Source organism: Plecotus auritus, assembly GCF_963455305.1.
Source record: "Plecotus auritus genome assembly, chromosome: 8".
NCBI lineage: Eukaryota > Metazoa > Chordata > Mammalia > Chiroptera > Vespertilionidae > Plecotus > Plecotus auritus.
This window is the reverse complement of record NC_137782.1, coordinates 77,612,843-77,631,674: the sequence shown is the minus strand read 5'-3', so window position 1 is coordinate 77,631,674 and position 18,832 is coordinate 77,612,843. Positions and strand designations below refer to the sequence as shown.

General features: G+C 35.3%; 2 protein-coding genes across 5 annotated transcripts in view; one reads left to right on the top strand and one right to left on the bottom strand.

Annotated features, from left to right (window-relative positions):
* Positions 1–18,832, bottom strand: part of MACROD2 (mono-ADP ribosylhydrolase 2) — a 1,970,509-nt gene that overhangs the window by 1,269,032 nt on the left and 682,645 nt on the right. The window lies entirely within an intron of this gene.
* Positions 9,519–10,092, top strand: LOC308256534 (signal recognition particle 14 kDa protein-like; the record flags this gene model as incomplete). The annotated part of the gene is made up of 1 exon (XM_080684871.1): positions 9,519–10,092. One exon carries the CDS (start codon positions 9,519–9,521, stop codon positions 9,846–9,848), a length of 330 nt encoding a protein of 109 aa, XP_080540997.1. The 3' UTR covers positions 9,849–10,092.

Below are 18,832 nucleotides of genomic sequence, written 5' to 3'. Positions count from 1 at the left end.
GAGCCTTGGCCTGCACTGAAGGGTCCCAGGTTTGATTAAGGTCAAGGGCACATTCCTGGGTTGTGGGCTCAATCCCCAGTAGGGGGCGTGCACGAGGCAACCAATCAATAAGTCTCTCTCATCATTGATATTTCTATTTCTCCCTCTCCCTTCCTCTATAAAAATCAATAAAAAATATTTAAAAAATATTATTACTTACGAAGTAAAAATGAATCTAAAAAATGTTTGGATGGGTGAACACAATACATTTTCTAAAATAAAATAGAGTGCCTAAATCAAATTCTACATGTGGTGCAATCATTTTGTACATATATTATATGTATGAATATTGACTATTCAAATTCTGTACTTCTTCTCACTCAAAAATTAATAAAAATTAGATCTCACTCTGTTATTGTGATGACAATATATACATGAAAAGAAATGAACACTGTGTGCATTTGGTGGTGAAGCTTTGAAATGAGTAAGTCAGATTAATTATTTCTGAATGATTTGTTTTTTTCTTGCTTGAATCCAAAACATCATTAAGATGCCTAGACATTGCTGATAATAGACCAAGGTGAGCCTTCTGTCAGTGCACACAAGGGTCTGCCGCGGAACTCACAATAGCACACATACCAGCATGCTAATCGGCAGCCCGGGAGCACAGCCCACAAAGGGCCAACATGGCAGAAAAATCTCAAAGAGCACAGCACTTCAGTAACAAGATTTTCCGCCAGCTCATTAATATTTACCAAAGGCAAGAGAGCTGTTTTTTCTTTCATTTAGCCACAAATGCCTCCTTAAAATGATTCCTACATTGAGACAGCATTAGAAAAATAAACTATGCATGTAAAAGAAGCTTCAAATGGAAGACAGGGGGCTTTTAAGATGAGCCTGCATTCAGTGTGAGCATCTGCACCCAGAAGACCATTTACACAAATTAACATATTTTATCTACTGTAAAAAAATGAAATCATTTACATGGACATGACTGTTTAATTTAAATTACTATCAGGGAATGCTCTAACATTATTTGTACACCCTACCACAAGTTCTGATAACCATGGCAAAGATTTGCCACTTAAAAAGAAAGCCAGTGGAAAAGATGTTTTCAATTGCAAGCAGGGTTTCCTTGAATTATTTAGCAGGGTGATCAAGAAATCAGTGTTGGATGGAGACAGACATGGGTTTGCATCTGACACTAGCTGTGCAGTATTAGGTAAATGACACAATCATTCCAAACCTCAGATTTTCCATCTGTAAGGTGATTAATATGAGCTGGATTTACTCCATAATATGAGAGGACTCCAAAATATGAAATGATTGACTCCATAGACGAAGACAGAGGCATATGTCTACCTGTACTGAGCAGGGCTGCTGAGGACAGAATTTGTGGACATCACCCATTCATAGCATCATGAGAAGTCGGGGCCAACTCAAGGGCATATAACACACATAAATGGTTAACAAAAACTGCCTTGTGTAGTTTTGAGAAGTTTAAGAAACTATGCTTAATATAGCACATGGCCCATTCAAAGTCTGAAATAAATATTGAAGGTTTTTTTTGTTTGTTTTTGTTATTAAAGTATTTATTAGAAGACCTTTAGAGACTAGAGATGATAAAAAAATTACCTATCATCATACCTTCTTGAGAGAACTAATATTAATTTAAATTACTATCAGGGAATGCTCTAACATTATTTGTACACCCTACCGTAAGTTCCGATAACCATGGCAAAGATTTGCCACTTAGTAAGTAGCCGTCTAGTTCTTTCTCTATATATGTCAGTAAGCTTGCATACAGCTTTATAAATTTTTATTTTATGGATATGGAATCCTACTTTGCCTTATCTCATTCGATTCTCTCCAATACACTCCCACCCATTGAAAACAGACTATGAATATATTTCCATATCTTTGCTATTATTTTACAAGATAATTTTAATTCCTGATGACATTTCATTGTGTGTATGTATCACAGTGTTTGTATCACAATATTTAATCAGTATGTATCTGGCAATAAGTATACATATTTATATATATATCCTTAATTATCTTTTAACCTAAATACCCTTATGACAAACATGCCACGCACAAAAACCTGTATATATTATTTCCTTCAACCTGAAAAAATACATTTTCTACAAATCCCACTTTTTCTAGTCTTTTTTATTTATTTAATTTTGAGTAATTAATACATTTGTTTGTCTCACCGGTTGATTTTATATCAATATAATATAAATAAAAAATAAACTATAAAAATATCTTCCTCTTATCCTTGTGTCTTATTTATTCATTCCCCACCTCATCTACTCTACAGGCAACATAGTTATTAATGTATATAGTCTTTTAGATTTTATTTATGAATATATAAGTAAATATGAACATATATAATTATTTTACCCCTGTTTTCCATAAAGGGTAGCATATAATATATACCTTGCTATATTTTCTTTTTCTATTTAATAATATATTTTGTAGTTATTTCTATATTAGTACTTAATGAGATTTCTCATTCTTTTATTTATAATTGCATAGCATCCCATTGTATAGGTGTACCATAATTTAACAAAATGTATTTAACTGGCCCTTTACTGATTGGTATTTAGCTTTATTTCAATATGTTGCTCTTGAAAAAAATTGCTGTAGTGATTTAAATTGTGCATATATTATTTCACATGTATGCGAATATGTCTTTCATTCAAATTGATATTCAAAATATTTAACAACGTGTAGGTTATACTAGTGCTTATCACCTGATTATCAGTTCTACCAAGTAAATTCCTGGAAATAGAATTGCTCACCTTAGTTCCATATAAAGGTGGAGAGGGGAGGCATAACTTTCCACCATCTTGCACTCCTTTTTGTACTCATTGGGTTTCTTCCCTAAATTCACCCCTGAGCTAATGTCTGATCTCAGTTACTTTTGGCACCCTTTCTATGTGTTATGAACTTTGTGGATTTTACTTGTCTCCTGCTAATTTCATTGATGTGTCTAAATGAATGATTCCTCCATAGAATTGAATATTATGATTTTTTAAAATTTATTTTTACTGATTTCAGAGAGGAATGAAGAGGGAGATAGAGATAGAAACATCAATGATGGGAATCATTGATCGGCTGCCTCCTGCACGCTCCACACTGGGGATCAAGCCTGCAACCCAGGCAAATGCCCTAAACTGGAATCCAGCTGTGATCTTCTGGTTCATAGGTCAATGCTCAACCATTGAGCCACAACAGCTGGGCTTATTTTAAAGGTTTTGTAAAATTTATAGGTGAAAACGTGGTATCTGCTATTGATTCAATTTTAAAAATAATTTTAAAAGTGGATATTTTAATATATTTATTAGTTATTCTATTTCATTTTAACAAATGAGTTATTTCTATCCTTTGCTTACCTTTCTATTGAAGTATTAGTAGTCTCCTTTTTGTTTTCCAGCAGCATGCTCAATATTAAGGTTATTTTTAAATATTTTTATTTCATTATTTTCCTTATAATTTTTACTTGGAAATGGTTTGAGTAGATATTTTCATTTAAGGTACTTCTATCTTTTACAGAAATAACAGAATCAAGGAAATAAGAAGTAGATTGATTCCTTCACTCATTCATTCATTCATTCACTCAAAATGTATCAAATGGTCAAGTATTTTTCTAGGTCCTGATGACACAGAGGGGAATAAATTCCAATCCTCGTGGCACTTATATTTCAATGAGGGAGAAAATGAGGGAGGAAAGGGGCTAGAGACTGATCGGTGGGATGGGTTTTGTTTTGTTTTTAACTAGCATTAAAGAACCAAAGGCGCCATTTTAGAAAGGATTCATTAGAGCAGTTACCAAATACAAACTGCCTTTCTATAACCAAAGTTATTCTTATGGTCAGAAAGGAGTGTGTTAGTAGCCTATATTCAGTCTTTAGACATAGTTCACATCAGTTAAATTTAAAAAAATCACTCTAATTCTATTTTGCCTCTTATAGTTTGACTAAGCAGTTTTCAGAAAATTTACTTTTTAAATACTTTCTTAAAATCCAAAAAGCAATCACATTTATCCCTACATTTCAACTGTGATTCAAGAGATGAAAGAATAGTACTTGATAAGGACATAAATAAATAAAGAGTTGTGAGAAAATCAAAGTAGGCTGCAAATAACTGAAAAACCTATGTAGGAACTATTATTAGAAGTGGAAGTAAAATTAACCGCACATGCTTAGAGGGACAATAAAACAAGCAAGTTACCTCCCAGCATGTATTGCTGCTTTGTTAGCATCATACATGTGCCAGGAGATTTCAATTCTTTCAAAACAAATTCCCTTTTTCCCCAGTTACGGAAAGCTATAGGGGCACAGCAGGGATTCTGCTGCATAACTTTCTTAACATCTTCTAACCAGAAATTGGGCTCAAGTAATATCTATTTGGCCCCATATTCTGTTGCAGAGACAATATAATGTCCTGGCTAAGAGCTTTGGTTTTGGAAACAGTCCAATTGGAATCAAATCCCTTAATGACCATTGATTAAGTATGTGACCTTATGCAACTCACTTAAACATCTGTCCTTTAGTTTCCTCATATTAAAAACAAAAAAAGGAAGAGCACTTATTTCACAGAGTTGTCATAATGATTAAATGAACAAATCCATGCAAAATACTTAGAATAGGACCTTGCACATAGTTAATGCTCTATTTTTATCTGTGATTCTAATATTACCTATTATTAACTACTAGAGGCCTGGTGCATGAAATTCGTGCACGGTGGCGGGGTCCCCTCAGCCCAGCCTGCATCCTCTTCAAGACCCCTCAGGAGATGTCCGACTGCTGGTTTAGGCCTGATCCCTGCAGTCGGACATCCCTCTCACAATCCTGGACCGCTGGCTCCTAATCGCTCACCTGCCTGCCTGCCTGGTTGCCCATAACTTCCCCCCACACACACACCAGCCTGATCGCCCCTCACTACCCTCACTGGCTCTGCATGCCGGTCTGATCGCCCCTTACTGCCCCCCCCCCTGACAGCCTGGTTGCCCCCATTTGCCCCTTCCTGCTGGCCTGGTTGCCCCCAACTGCCACTCCCACCAGCCTAGTTGCCCCTCACTGCCCCCCCCCCCCCGACAGCCTAATCACCCCCAACTGCCTCTCTTTCCCCACCCCCCATTGGCTGGGTCAAATCACACAGCCTGCTGTTCAGTCATTTGGTGGTCCCTCACTAACCCCCCTGCAGGCCTGGTCGTAGGCAGCCATCTTGTGAGGGTGTGAGGGTTAATTTGCATATTACCACTTTATTATATAGGATTATTATTGTTGTTGAAGTATTTCACGTAGATAACATAAAGTATGATTGGTTACTGCCTGAAAATGTTGTAAAACACTTTATTGATTCTTATTTTTTTTTTTTACCATTTTAACCATTTTAGTGTACAATTTTAATGACATTTAGTACATTCACAAATATTGTGCAACCATTTCAACTATCTAGTTCTAGAACATTATCATCACCCCAAAAGTACATCCTATACCTATTAAGCAGTCACTCTTTATTCTCCCCTCTTGACCAGTCCCTGGCAACCACTAATTTGCTTTCTGTCTCTACGGATCATCCTATTCTGGATACTTCATATAGATGGAGTCATACATTTATGTAGCCTTTTGTGTCTGGCTTCCTTCACTTTGTACATATTTTCAAAGTCCATTCATGTTGTAGCAGGTACTAGTACTTCATTCCTTTTTATGGTTGAACTCTATTCCATTAGATAGCTATGTAGCACTCTATTTATTCAGCAGTTGATGTATAGTTGGCTTATTTTCACCTTTTGGTGATTGTGAATAGTACTGCTATGAACATTTGTGCACAAGTTTTTGTTTGAACACCTGTTTCCAACCTTTTTGGTATATGCCTAGGAGTGAAATTACTGGTTCATATGGTCATTCTATTTTTAACTTATTGAGAAATCACCAAAATGTTTTCCTCAGTAGTGGGAACACTTTACATTCCCACCAGCAATATATAAGGGTTTTACTTTCTCTACATCCTCATCAACAATGTTATTTTCCCTTTTTAATATTTATTAAGGCCATCCTTATAAGTGTGAATGGCTAATAGTGTTGAGTATCCTTTTATGTGCTTGTCACCATTTGTGTATCTTCTTCCGAGAAATGTCTATTCCAGCCCTTTATCCAACTTTTGGGGGTTTTTCCTTTGTTGTTGTTAAGTTGTAAGAGCTCATTATATAGTCTGGATAGTAGACTCATATTTATGAGTTACAATATTTTCTGTGGGTTTTCTTTTCACTTCTTGATAGTGTTCTTTGAGGCACAAAATTTTTTAATTTTTGCGACGTTCAATTTATCTATTTTTACTTTTGTTGCTTCTGCTTTTTATATTACATCTAAAAACCTACTGCAAAATCCAACATTATGAATATTTACCCCTTTGTTTCTTTTCTAAGAGTTTTATTTATGTATTTAATTTACTTTGACTTGATCTTTATATGTGGTGTGAATTAAGGGTCCAGTGTTGGACTTTTACATGTGGATATCCCATTGTACCAGTACTATTTTTTGAAGAGACTATTCTTTCCCCATTCAATGATCTTGGCAATGGTCACTGTGGAACAATGGACAATAGAATCTTTGTCAAAATCAATTGATCATAAATTTATGGACCTACTTTTGGACTCTCAATTTTTTCCATATGTATTGAAAAGTGAGCCCTCCAACTTCGTCATCTCTTCCAAGACTGTTCTGGCTATGTACAAGCATAACACTTCCTTTTTATAAAGTTATTAACCAAAAAATAGAGTTGGATTTTGGGTGAAGACTTAACAAGACGGTATTAACCAGTTGCTCACTGTTAATGTTAATATAACATATTTACCAGTCTAACCCAGGTTTTTTTTAAGGAGATGTGTTTTCACAGTCTGCATCAATTTTTTAAGAAAATGTGCCAGGATAGGAAGAACTGAGGACAAGGCAGTTTAAAGATGATAATAATATTTTAAGTTAGTAACATTAGAATATTTTTGGGAATTATCTGGTATTTTCTTCCAAAATTATGTGTAGTAATCAGGTAGACATGATTATCCTCAAAACACAAAAAGGGCAGTTAAGGCCCTGAGAGGTTAATGTCAGTTATTTCAGCGTGGCGGTCAACATCGGCCTTAGATAAACTTGGCTTTATTTATAATTTTAATTCAGTTTGGAAAAATCTATAGCTAATAAGCATTTTTATAATTGTGTCTGTAAACTCTTGCTTATTCCAAGGACTGGCAGAAACAAAAACAAAACGCAGATGCCAAACACAGAAACTGAGTTCTCTTGAGACAAATCTGTGTGTAGATTTCACTTCTTCAGGTTGAGTCCCTTAACACTCTAAGCTGTGCTATGATTCTTCTCCACAAATAGTTATCCCGCCTACTGCACAGTACTTCTCTGGCATATAAATTATCATTACCTACAAAATATTTTCAGTATGCAGTTGAACAACACAATTTATCTGCATTATGTATGATGATGCAAGCCAAAAGGTTGCCTGAGAGCAATGACCTAAATCACCTCTTAGGAGTCCTTCCTCCAGCCTCAGCAAAGTATCGCAGGAATATTACCAAGTATTAAAGATGCAGTTTGGAGAAGTATTATACTTATTGCCCTTTGGAGGATTTATTTAATGCCAAAGAAAGACAAATACTGTGCAATTCATAGGTCAACAGGATGTGTCCAACACTCCAATGTCCAGTGCAAGAAGGACCACTGAGCCCACATTCTTTCAAAGCCTTGTGTTAAACAGTCTTGTTATAAATATGCTGCAGGGGGAAATCCGTACTTACTTTTCTAGGAAAGTTGACATAATTTTATTCCCTGAAAGCTTGAGCCATTGTGGTAGAATACAAACTAAAATTAGATTCCAATTATTCTCAAGTGCAGCTATGCTGTGTCTTTTATTCTTCTATTTGGTGAAATGGCAGTCTTACTTGGTAATTGTATATTAATTTTCACCAAAAAAGCATTCCAACCAATTCTTCAAAGAGGGAGTTAAGCTTATTAATTCATTCCTTAACAAGAGGACAAAGTGCATGCCTTGCTGTATAAGAAGTAAGAACTCCTAGGGACCAAGAAGATTTAATCAAGGATTGAAGGGAAGAAAAAGTGAATGAGCCAGTAGCAGAAGAATGTGAGGTTACCCAAATTTTCAGGGGTGGGGGTGGGGATCACTTTCCAGAGCTCAGCCAAAATAAAATAACAAAGCAAAGCAGACATATAAATTCCTCTTGAGATACAGGCTAAAACACTGACTTTCCTTTATAATGCCACTTTAATTTCTGGTAAAATTCCAAAGCAAAGGTTAATATTTCATGATATTGTCAACTTTGCATAATACTACTTGTGCTACTCATGACTTACACAGCCTTAGGGACTGTATTGATTTTTTTTTTCCCCTGCTCATAAATCTGAAAATGCTCTCTGCCTTCCCAGTAGACCCTTAATGTTTATTAGTGTCTATCTTAAAACAACAGTTCAAGGTTGGAGCTATGAAAACATTTGGGGCTCTAATTTACCCTAAAGAAGGTCTACAGAAGATTATAGATAATACATAGCACTTAGAGTTTGCCCAAGAAATACCAGAATCACCTCCACCTAAACACACGCACACTTTAGTTTTCCTAATGCATGTTGCTACATAGGAAAGTTACAAAGTGGCTTATGTCACAGTTCCTCCAACATGTCAAAAGAACTCCATACCTATTCAAAGCATCACTTTTCATTCTTAAAAATTATTAAAGACCTTAGACTTTTTATTTCTGTGTATTATATACAGAAATATTTTCCATACTGTAAATTAACAGTTTTTAAAATGTTTAATTCATTTAAAAATAATAACCTATTGCAGATTAATATAAATAGCATATGCACTGTAAAAAATAACCATATTTTCAAAATCAATCTATTTAGTGAAAAAAATGGTGTGGTCTAAAATATTTGCTAATATCTTTAATATCTACTTTAAAAGAAGACAGCTTAATTCTCAAATACGCTTCTGCATTCGATATGTTAAGACATCCTGTCATGAGTATCTGGAAAACACCATATACTGTGAGAGAATGAGAGGGACAAAAAGCAAATAATGCCACAATATTATTATGAAAATCATGTTGACATCGCAGACCCCCTGAGAGGGCCACAGGACCCCCAGAGATACCCTCATCACACTTAAAAAACTATTGCTTTAGAACATCAGGAAAATTTTACAGGGATTAGAAACACATAAAGCAGATGATTATTAAGAGACTCTTAGCAAGTAATTATGGCAGTATCCTGTTAGGTTCTAAAATTAATTTCTTCTAAATAAATGTCGTATCAGTTAGTGTTCTCTCTCCTTTGAGGTCATTTAAGGCAGAGATAGACTGTCAGCTCCATATGGGGCACTGGAAAAGCTGGTAGGTTTTCTAACAGTTGATCTTGTCTGAACAAGTAGATGTAGGGACAGTCTAATGATTTTTTTTAGAATTAATTATGTCCATGTGTGTCCTGAGTGGGGCCAGCAGAGCCGGGATGGTTCTGCTGGAGAGTGAGCAGTTCCTGCCAGAGCTTACCAGGCTCTCCCAGAAGTGCCAGCGGTCAGGCAGTGTATTCATCACCCTGAAGAAGTATGATGGCCGAACTAAACCCATTCCAAGGAAAGGTTCAGTGGAGGCCTTTGAGCCCTCAGACAAGTGTCTGTTAAGAGCTACAGATGGGAAAAAGAAGATTAGCACAGTGGTGAGCTCCAAAGAAGTGAATAAGTTTCAGATGGCTTATTCAAACCTATTAAGAGCAAACATGGATGGGCTGAAGAAGAGGGACAAAAAGAGTAAGAGTAAGAAGAGCAAAGCAGCACAGTGAAGGGCTCCAGATTCCCTGCTTTCACCAACTAACCACCAAATTGCTATTTTCCCTTTGGTTTTTACTTTTGGCCACAAAACTAGGTTTCTGGTTCCCCTACATTAAGTGTTTTCATGTGAGATTATGTTCATTTTGGATGGAAGAAGAGCTGTGATGTTTACAGGGTAGTTATAAGAAGCCAGTTTATTTTAGATCTGCCTAGTTGGTCTATGTTGCCTACTTGCATATTCCTGGATTTTAGTTAAAGACTCTGCAGGCATCTGTGTGAAGAACAATACATCATTAAACCTGTCTATCAGAAAAAAAAAGTTCAATTATGTCCATAATAATGGAAAACCTGAATTTTTGAATAATCAAACTTGAACTCAGGATATCCATGCTTCCTCCCAGGTAGGCCAGCAAAGTTCTCTTACTTTTAATGTGCTATCTCACTGGAGCATTTGTGCTGTTGAAGTTATAACTTCAGTGTTGACCTTGATCACCAGGGCTGATCAGTGATTTTCCTTGCATTTCTCTTGTTGGATTCAAGTAAGGCCTACAAGGTGCTGAACAGAAAATAGCTTTGCAATCACAAAAGACAATATTTTTGATGTACAATTAGTGCATGTCTGGGTTTGTAACTTATTCTGGAGATATATATTTAATTCTTTTAGTGGTTACTCTGGAAAATATAACATGTATAGTTAACTTAATAACATTTAAGTGTAATTCAATCTTCCTCCTAAATAATAAAATGACTTTCTAAAAATGATTTTAGTTCAAATTGCCTCTCCTCAGATTACAGGCAGCTTTTGTCTACTATCTGTTTTATCTATCACTGAATCCTATACACACTATTATTGATTTAGATTTGTGTGTTCCCGTGCCACTGAGTTGGTGACTCTGTGAATGAGTGATGCCCACAATGTCCTGTCCTCAACAGCCCTGCTCAGCTCCTGCAGATCTGTGCCTATTGCTTCTTTTTTGGAATCAGTCCATCTCATATTTGGTCTTTAACTTTTCCTGCTGCCTTCTATTACTGTCTTTTCCAAAGAACCTTTTCCAAAGAATCTTTTCCAAAGAACCATCTCATGATATGCCCAAAGTAGGACAGCTTCCATTTTGTAATTTTTGCCTAGCGATCTTTCAGTATTTGCTCTATGATCCACTGCTGGTCTTTCTGGCAGGCCAGGTATCTGTAAAGCTCTCCAACACCTTATTTCTTTTCTTTTTAAATATTTATTATCAAACCTCAGAGGGAAGGTAGGGGAGGGTGGGGGTAAGGGGGAGAGATCAACCAAAGGACTTGTATGCATGCATATAAGCCTAACCAGTGGTCACAGACAACAGGGGGGTGGGGGCATGAGTTGGGGGGGGGGCGGTTTGGGAAGGTAATGGGGGGATGAGGACAAATATGTAATAACTTAATCAATAAAGAAATTTAAAAAAAGAAAGTATTACATATATCCTCCCCCCTTTTTTTCCCATTGACCCTTTCTAGCCCACCCACACCTCCTGCAAATGAATGTTTTTGTTTGTTTGTTTTTCCTATTAGTCTTCTTCGCTGTTCAACTTTCACATCTGTACATAGTAATTGAGATTCCAAGGGTGTGGATGATCTTAGCTGTGGTCTTGCATGACAAAATTTTTGCTCTTGGGGATCTTTCCTAATTCTTCCATTGCTGCCATTTTGAGTCTCAGCCTTCTCTTGATGTGTTGGCTGTAGCCTCCATTTGAATTGATAATGGAACCACTCGTAAGCAAAATTGTTAACAATTTCAGTGCCTTCACCGTCCATGTTAAAGCTGTGTATTTCTTCTCTAGTCATGATTTTTGTCTTCTTGATGTTCAAATGCAGCCCTGCTTTAGCACTTTCTTCTTTCCTTTCATCAGAAGTCTTTTCAAGTCTTTGCTACTTTTTGCCAGTAAGGTGGTGTCAGCTGCATACCTTAAGTTACTGATATTTCTTTCACCAGTTTTCCTTATTCTGAGTCTGCTTACAGATTAAACAAATAGAAAGATGAACAAATAGGGATGAACAAAAATGCTCCCTTGTTTGACACCTTTGTCTATAGGAAGCCCACGAGAGATGATTCTGTCTCTTCATATCCTGTCCTGACAGTGGCTTAGATTTACCTACATATGCATTCATTTCTTTTCTCATCATTTCTTTTTTTCCCCTTTTAATTTGGATCTCCATTCCACAATAGTTTTTTTTTCTTCTTGAAGTACATTGTGTAGAAATTCCTTTAGTCACAGTCTGCTGGTGGTAAATTCTCTCAGTTTTAATTTTCTGAAAGATACCTTTCTTTCACCCTAATTCTTGAAGGGCAGTTTCACTCAATTTATAAATGTAGTTCGATAACTATTGCTTACAGCACTCTTTTAATGCTTCTGTCTTCCATTGATGCTATGAGAGAGACTGTCTGTCCTGTGGTTGTTACCCATGTAGGTAACTTGTCCTTTCTCTGTGGTTGCTCTGAGAAATTTATTCTTGTGTTTAGAGTTCTATGGATGGGCTTCAATATGTCTAGGTGTAGTTTTCTTTTCATTTATCATGTGTAGGATTTGTTGGTGTTCCTGAATCTAAGGACTTATGCCTTTCATCAATCCTGGAAAATTCTCAGCCATTATATTTTCAAATATCAGTCTCCTCCATTTTCTCTATTCTCTTTCTGACATTCCAGTTATATGTATGTTAGACCTGCTCAGCATACCTACACATCTCTTACTCTGGATTTTATATTTTCCATCTATTTGCCTATTTTCGCTGCAATTCTTCAGATCTTCCAGTTTTCTAGTTCATAATTGTTAAACCCATGTAGTGATTTTTAAAACTGTATTTTAAATTTCTAAACTTCTATTTGATTCTTTTAAAAAGCCTTTTAATCATTCTTGATAGTCTCGCATCACTTGACATTTTAATTCTCTTTTATTTTAGTAAATACAACATACACACTTAATTACATTCTTATTGATGATTCCAACATTATGTTTCTATTTTTGTTGCTTTTGTTGATTGTAGACCATGATAGTTTCCCTGTGCATTTACTCATTCTACATAATATCCTTGTGGCCATTTTAACTTTATCCATAAAATTTTTGGGATTTGTATAGACAGTATGTACCTCTAATGAGGATTTTCATTATAAATCACCTTCGAGACTTTAAACTAAATATTCAGTTTGTGAGTTTTCAGACAAATACATAAGGTAAATGTGTGCTGACAATCCATAATATAGCCAGCTTGTGGTTATAAATACTCCCCAACTTGCCTGGACCCTGGGTATTAGGCTTTGGTTCTTATATCCCTAGATGGCAAGAATTATCCAGGTGACAGGGGATAAGGAGCACAGGAGAGCAGCAGATTCCTATCCTCACTCAGTCCTTTGACACTGGTGGATTTCTTTATTATCAAGCCCAATGAACCATATATTTAAATGGTTATTAATGATACTAGACAAAATATTTAAAGTGCTTTTAATAAGTGATGATTTTCAGATGATTTTTCAGTCATATAATCAGAACTGGAAATTCCTGGGATTAATAGATATAATGATATGTTTATATGAAAAAATTAATTCTACTGCTAGGGTATATATTTATTTTAATTTATAATGTTCAATGATCTTCATACTATTTGTTAAAATCTTATGAAATAGTTCAAACTTATATAGTTTTTATAATTTATTAAGCACTTTTGTGCCATTTACTTTAAACTATTTGAAGGCTAGAACAACTATGTGGTAGTAAACATGACTAAATGTTGCTTCCTGTTTTGTTGGAAAATGCCAAGGAGACAAAAATCATCAGAGATTTATCTAAGTGGCAGCTATAAATATGCATATCTAACTATGAATTAAAATCTAATGTAATGTTTTTGCAGCTTTTTAGACATCACCCCATTTATTAACTATACATTTCTTTTAGGTATCTTGTATGAAAACAGAATGATAGACTTTCTGTTAACCTTACTTATGTTCATATATACTCTGTGCAGAGAATAATCTGCCAGGATTGAACCCTATAATAATGTGACAACTAATATACTTATATTTTTCCTATTCTTCCAAGTGGTATTACAAAGTTATGAGTGAAACAACTCATTTAAAAAATAAATATAACTGAATTTATTGTTCTGGCCAGAATCTTTGCATCAACCTCTAAGGGACTCCCACAATACCTGGAGCTCACCTCCGGCTATTTCTGACACAGACAGTAACAGTGAAATAGTTTCTCATGTTCTGTAAGCTTTTCCAATAAAATCTGGCTGCAGCCATCAGACAAGACAGACATTAAAGAGAGATTTGGGCATTCAATTCTTAACCTCTAGCTATAATATATGCCATATATAATTGTATATATATCAGGACCAATATCAGAAAAATAAAGGAAAAAATATTTAATTAGGAAGCACTTAAGCTAGTTTATTTTTAAAGTACTTTCTGAAAGATAATGTTTAAATTATAAAAACTTTGGCTTTAATCATGTACTCACAGTTCTATTCATCTGCAAATTAACACTCTAAAAAATATAAATTGTAAGTGATTACAATTATAGGAGAGTTCCATAAATAATTTTAAATTACCAGATACCTTATTTTATTCATATCTAAAAAACAACAACAAAAATTAAACACACAGATATATAATTCAGGTACTAACTTTTGGGACATGGGAACTTGACATTTTAAGTAAGAGAAGGCATACTGGGTCATAATTTCTTCTGTGGCTCTACTTAACAGATATAAATGGATAAAGAATTTGGGGGCCAATAAGTTAAGGACCTCCTAATTTTGAAATTCATGGGCTATGAAAGGATTGCACATGAGCCTTTAATTCATTTTCGATAGAGTTTAAATAGTCACCAATATGAGTAGGATGGGAGAAGTAATTATAATACCTTCTGGCTAACTGGGGCTGGAATCCTCTTACATGTGTCGACAGAGCTATTAAAATAAATCTTCTTTTCAGAAGGTGGATAAAAGATTCTCCTTCATGATTAAAGTGATCTGATCTCCTTACAGATCTATTCAATATCAAACTGTTGCTGAGATCAAATGATATAACATATTTGAAATTAATATGAAAATTATGATTAGTCATTTGGTACAACGAACAGGTAATAACAAAATAGGAAATAGATAAATTAGATTTGGGACGTGATGAAGTAACATAAGGCACACATAATAATGAAACATGGTAGAACATTTCTCAGTGGACACCTGGGTCCATACAGCTTCCTTTCTAAAGCACAAAGCATCTGGCTGGTAGACCTTCCTTTTTTCCCCCCCAATTTTCAATAATAGTTGACATACAATAAATATGATATTGGCTTCAAGTGGACAACATAGTGATTAGACATTTATATAACTTACAAATTGATCATCCCAATTATCTAATACCCATCTTACATGGTACATAATTATTATGTTATTGACTATATTCCCTATGCTTTACATCCTCGTGAGTGTTTTTATAACTGGTAATTTGTATTACTTAATCCCTTCACCTTTTTCACCCATCCTCCAGAACACCTCTCCTATCTGGAAACCATCAATCTGTTCCCATTTTGTTTGTTTGTTTATTTACTTATTTTTTATTCCACATATAAATGAAATCATATTTGTCATTTGAGACATGGGTGGACATAAAGGTTATTGTGCTAAGTGAAATAAGTCAGGAAGAGAAACACAAATTTTTAATAGAAGATTATTGATAGAGTATCTCCAGGTATCCTGCATATTTTTAAACAGAATGATAAGGCATAAGAATTCACAAAAGGGAAACATCACACTGTTAATAGATTATATATTAGAATACATATTTTAAAAACTACTCAGTTGAGACCATATAAAAGAGATTTAAAGAAAAGATACCCCAAAGTTTTGAATTAAAAATAGTACTATTTGTGGTGAGGTTTTTCTTTTTTTGTTTTTGTTTTTCAATCTCTAGTAAAATGATTAACAAAATGAATTTATGGCAAAAGTACCATACAAATCAGATGCATGATTTGTCCAAGCAATTCATTAGCCAGTGACATGATCATAGCAAATCTCTGCTACTTCAGCTATGCAACATTGTGGTTCAAGGAGAATGGACTATGGAGGCAGAATGCCTGGTTTTGAGTCCCTAGGGACTCTGGCACTTATGAGATGTGTACAGGACCTTTTTTAACCTCTGTGCCTCCATGAGTAAAATGGGGATAATAATACTACCTAAATTATAGTGTTGTTTTGAAGATTAAATTAGCATTTTTTCTAAAGTGGTTAGAGGCAGTGTCTGGCACATTATAGGTTCAAGTAAGCATTTTACCATTTCCATTATGACACGGAAAAAAAGGAAACTAGATCAGATGTTAATAAACCTGAATCTTAGCCTCAAATTTGCCACTTGTTCAGATAAGAAGCTTAAAAGCAATTCAATTTCACCTGTGACACTAAACACTTCACTCACTACCTTCCCAGGAGGTAGGATCAAGTGAGTGCATGTGTACAAGGCACCATAAAAGCATTGAGTTAACCTTTAAGTTCTCTTGGAGAAAGGCATTGAATTTTAAGGTACTGTATCATGTGAATTCTTCTGATATTTCAGAAAATATCAAACACCTAGGCCATATGTGCTGACATTCATACTTAATGGTGCCCCATTTAATGGTGTTTTGGGCACTAAAAAATATTCCTTAAAACTCACTACTATTTTAGATCAATAATATATGGAGAATTATTCATTCACTAAAAAATATATCACCAGTAATGAAGAATTTTGAATTCTCTCTTGTTTTAGTTATTCAATTTTATTAATTGGAATATCTTTTGTTCTGATTATACTTCAGTGAAGAAAAATAAAATGATTAGGGCCAAACAGTCAGGAACATGATAACAGGAATAGCTAACTACACTGACCCCAGTGGGGCCCATCTAGACCTGCTCAGCACTTGCTCTGGTATATCCCTCCTTTATCTTGGGGGCAGGCCCAAAATGCCATGAGTTCATATCCAGGGAGCAGATATCAGCGAATGGCAAACAAGGGTGAAAGATAAATATCCCTCACTCCTTGGATGCAGCAACTCTGAAGCATGTTTCACCCAGTTTCCAAAAGGACAGCAGCAGAATTTAGCTCCAGTTTTCCCCAGTGGCAACCTGTTTGATAAATCACTTCTCATCAGCTTCTTCCCCTTCCCTGTCTCACTTTTCACTTCTTACCAGCCTTCCTGGGATCACCTCTCAATCTACTTGTTTCAGTATTGTGAGGAAACCCAAATAAGATCTTATCATTTACAGAGAAGTTACTATTAGGGCTAATTATTCTGGCTTTCCTCCTCCCTCAGTGCCCAAGCCTTTCAGTGTCCCTGGTTGACTGTGTTTTTGCCAGACTTCTACATCTTGGTACACCATGGGACTCATCCTGGGGCATCTTCTCTTTTCCACTTCCCTTCTCTGCAGTGTTCAAGTACCAATAACTCTAAAATTTCTGTTTTTAGCCCTGACAGATCTCCTAAGCTCCAGATTCATATCTTCAACTGTTGATTAACATCATCGTCTAAATGCTAACAAGGCCAACACAAAACTCTTGATGTGCCTTGCAAAACCTGCCCATCCATCTTGCCCATCTCAGGTTATGGTGTCGCCATCCATCAGTTGCAAAAGCTAAAAACTGAGGATTTTGATTCTTCCCATCATCTCACTCCTAATCTACCCATTTGTCACCACATCTAGAACTACCACTTCATTTACTAGTAAGCACAGTTCTCATCTGGGTTACTGCAGTAGTCTACCAAGTCTTCCTTCTCCATCCCATTCTCCATAGATTATCTCAAGAAATCTTTTTTAAAACATTAAGTAAGCCATGGAGTTCCTTTCTCTAAACCTCTCAATGGCTCCTAATAATACCTATCATAAAAAGCAAACTTATTGTTCTGGCTTACAAAGTTCTTACCCTTTCCTCATCAAACATCTATATGACATTTTCCTTAGATCATGATGCTCAAGTCTCCCCGGCCTTTTTTTTTTTCTTTTTTTTTCCTTGTTTCTTGAATATAGGAAATTCATTCTTGCCCAGAGCTTTACATTATCTGTTTCCTTTGCCTTGAATGCTCTTCTCTGAGATCTCTTATGGTTACGTTCTTCTTATTCACATATCAGCTTAAACATATCCTCTTCATACAGAACTTTATAACCCAATATAGTGCCCAGTCGCTATGTTATCACAGAAGTTACCATTCCTTCTTCAGGTTTATTTCTGAAATATATTTTTTATCTTTCCAGAGTAGTAGTCAATAATAGGAACTTTGATTTATGGGCATTCCTCATATCTAGAACATAGATGAGTGAAATAAATAACAAAAATTATTATGCCTCCATTTTAAGGTTGGTGAAACTGAACTTTCAGGTACTTATACAATTTGTTCAGGCCAATAGAGACAGAGATTTAATAAACAAATCAAATCAGTCTGACAACAGAGCTCACACTTTTAACCACTACACCAAATTTCCTCTACGTATGGGTGATAAGGGGAAATGAATTTGAAAAATCATAATAAGCTTAGTTAGTCCAGGAACTTAGTGCATCCACTTTTACAGAGTGCTTGTTTTTAAAAGACTCAGCATGTTTGAATTATTCTGAGGCCTATAAAATAGCCATAGTTCTTAAGATATAAATCTTAAATTTTTATGCGGTATGTGTTCAGCAGGAAGAAAGTAAAGCAAAACTATCTCTGTTTCTTTGTTCTCATCCTCTGCACAAGCCTAGTAAGAGATATCCAACAGTTTAAACCGCAGGATACAATTTTCAGACCATTTTTCATTGGAAATCTAAAGGAATTTATATTACTATACAACATAATTCATTTTGCATGGAAACCACTAGAAGAGTGGTCATGCTCAGTAGGATTTCCTTTATGAGAATAAAATTGCATTTAACACATATGCATGTAATTTGGAATCAGAGTCTTAATGGTCTATACTAGTAAACCAAGGGATATAAATATATATATATTTCTTGTGA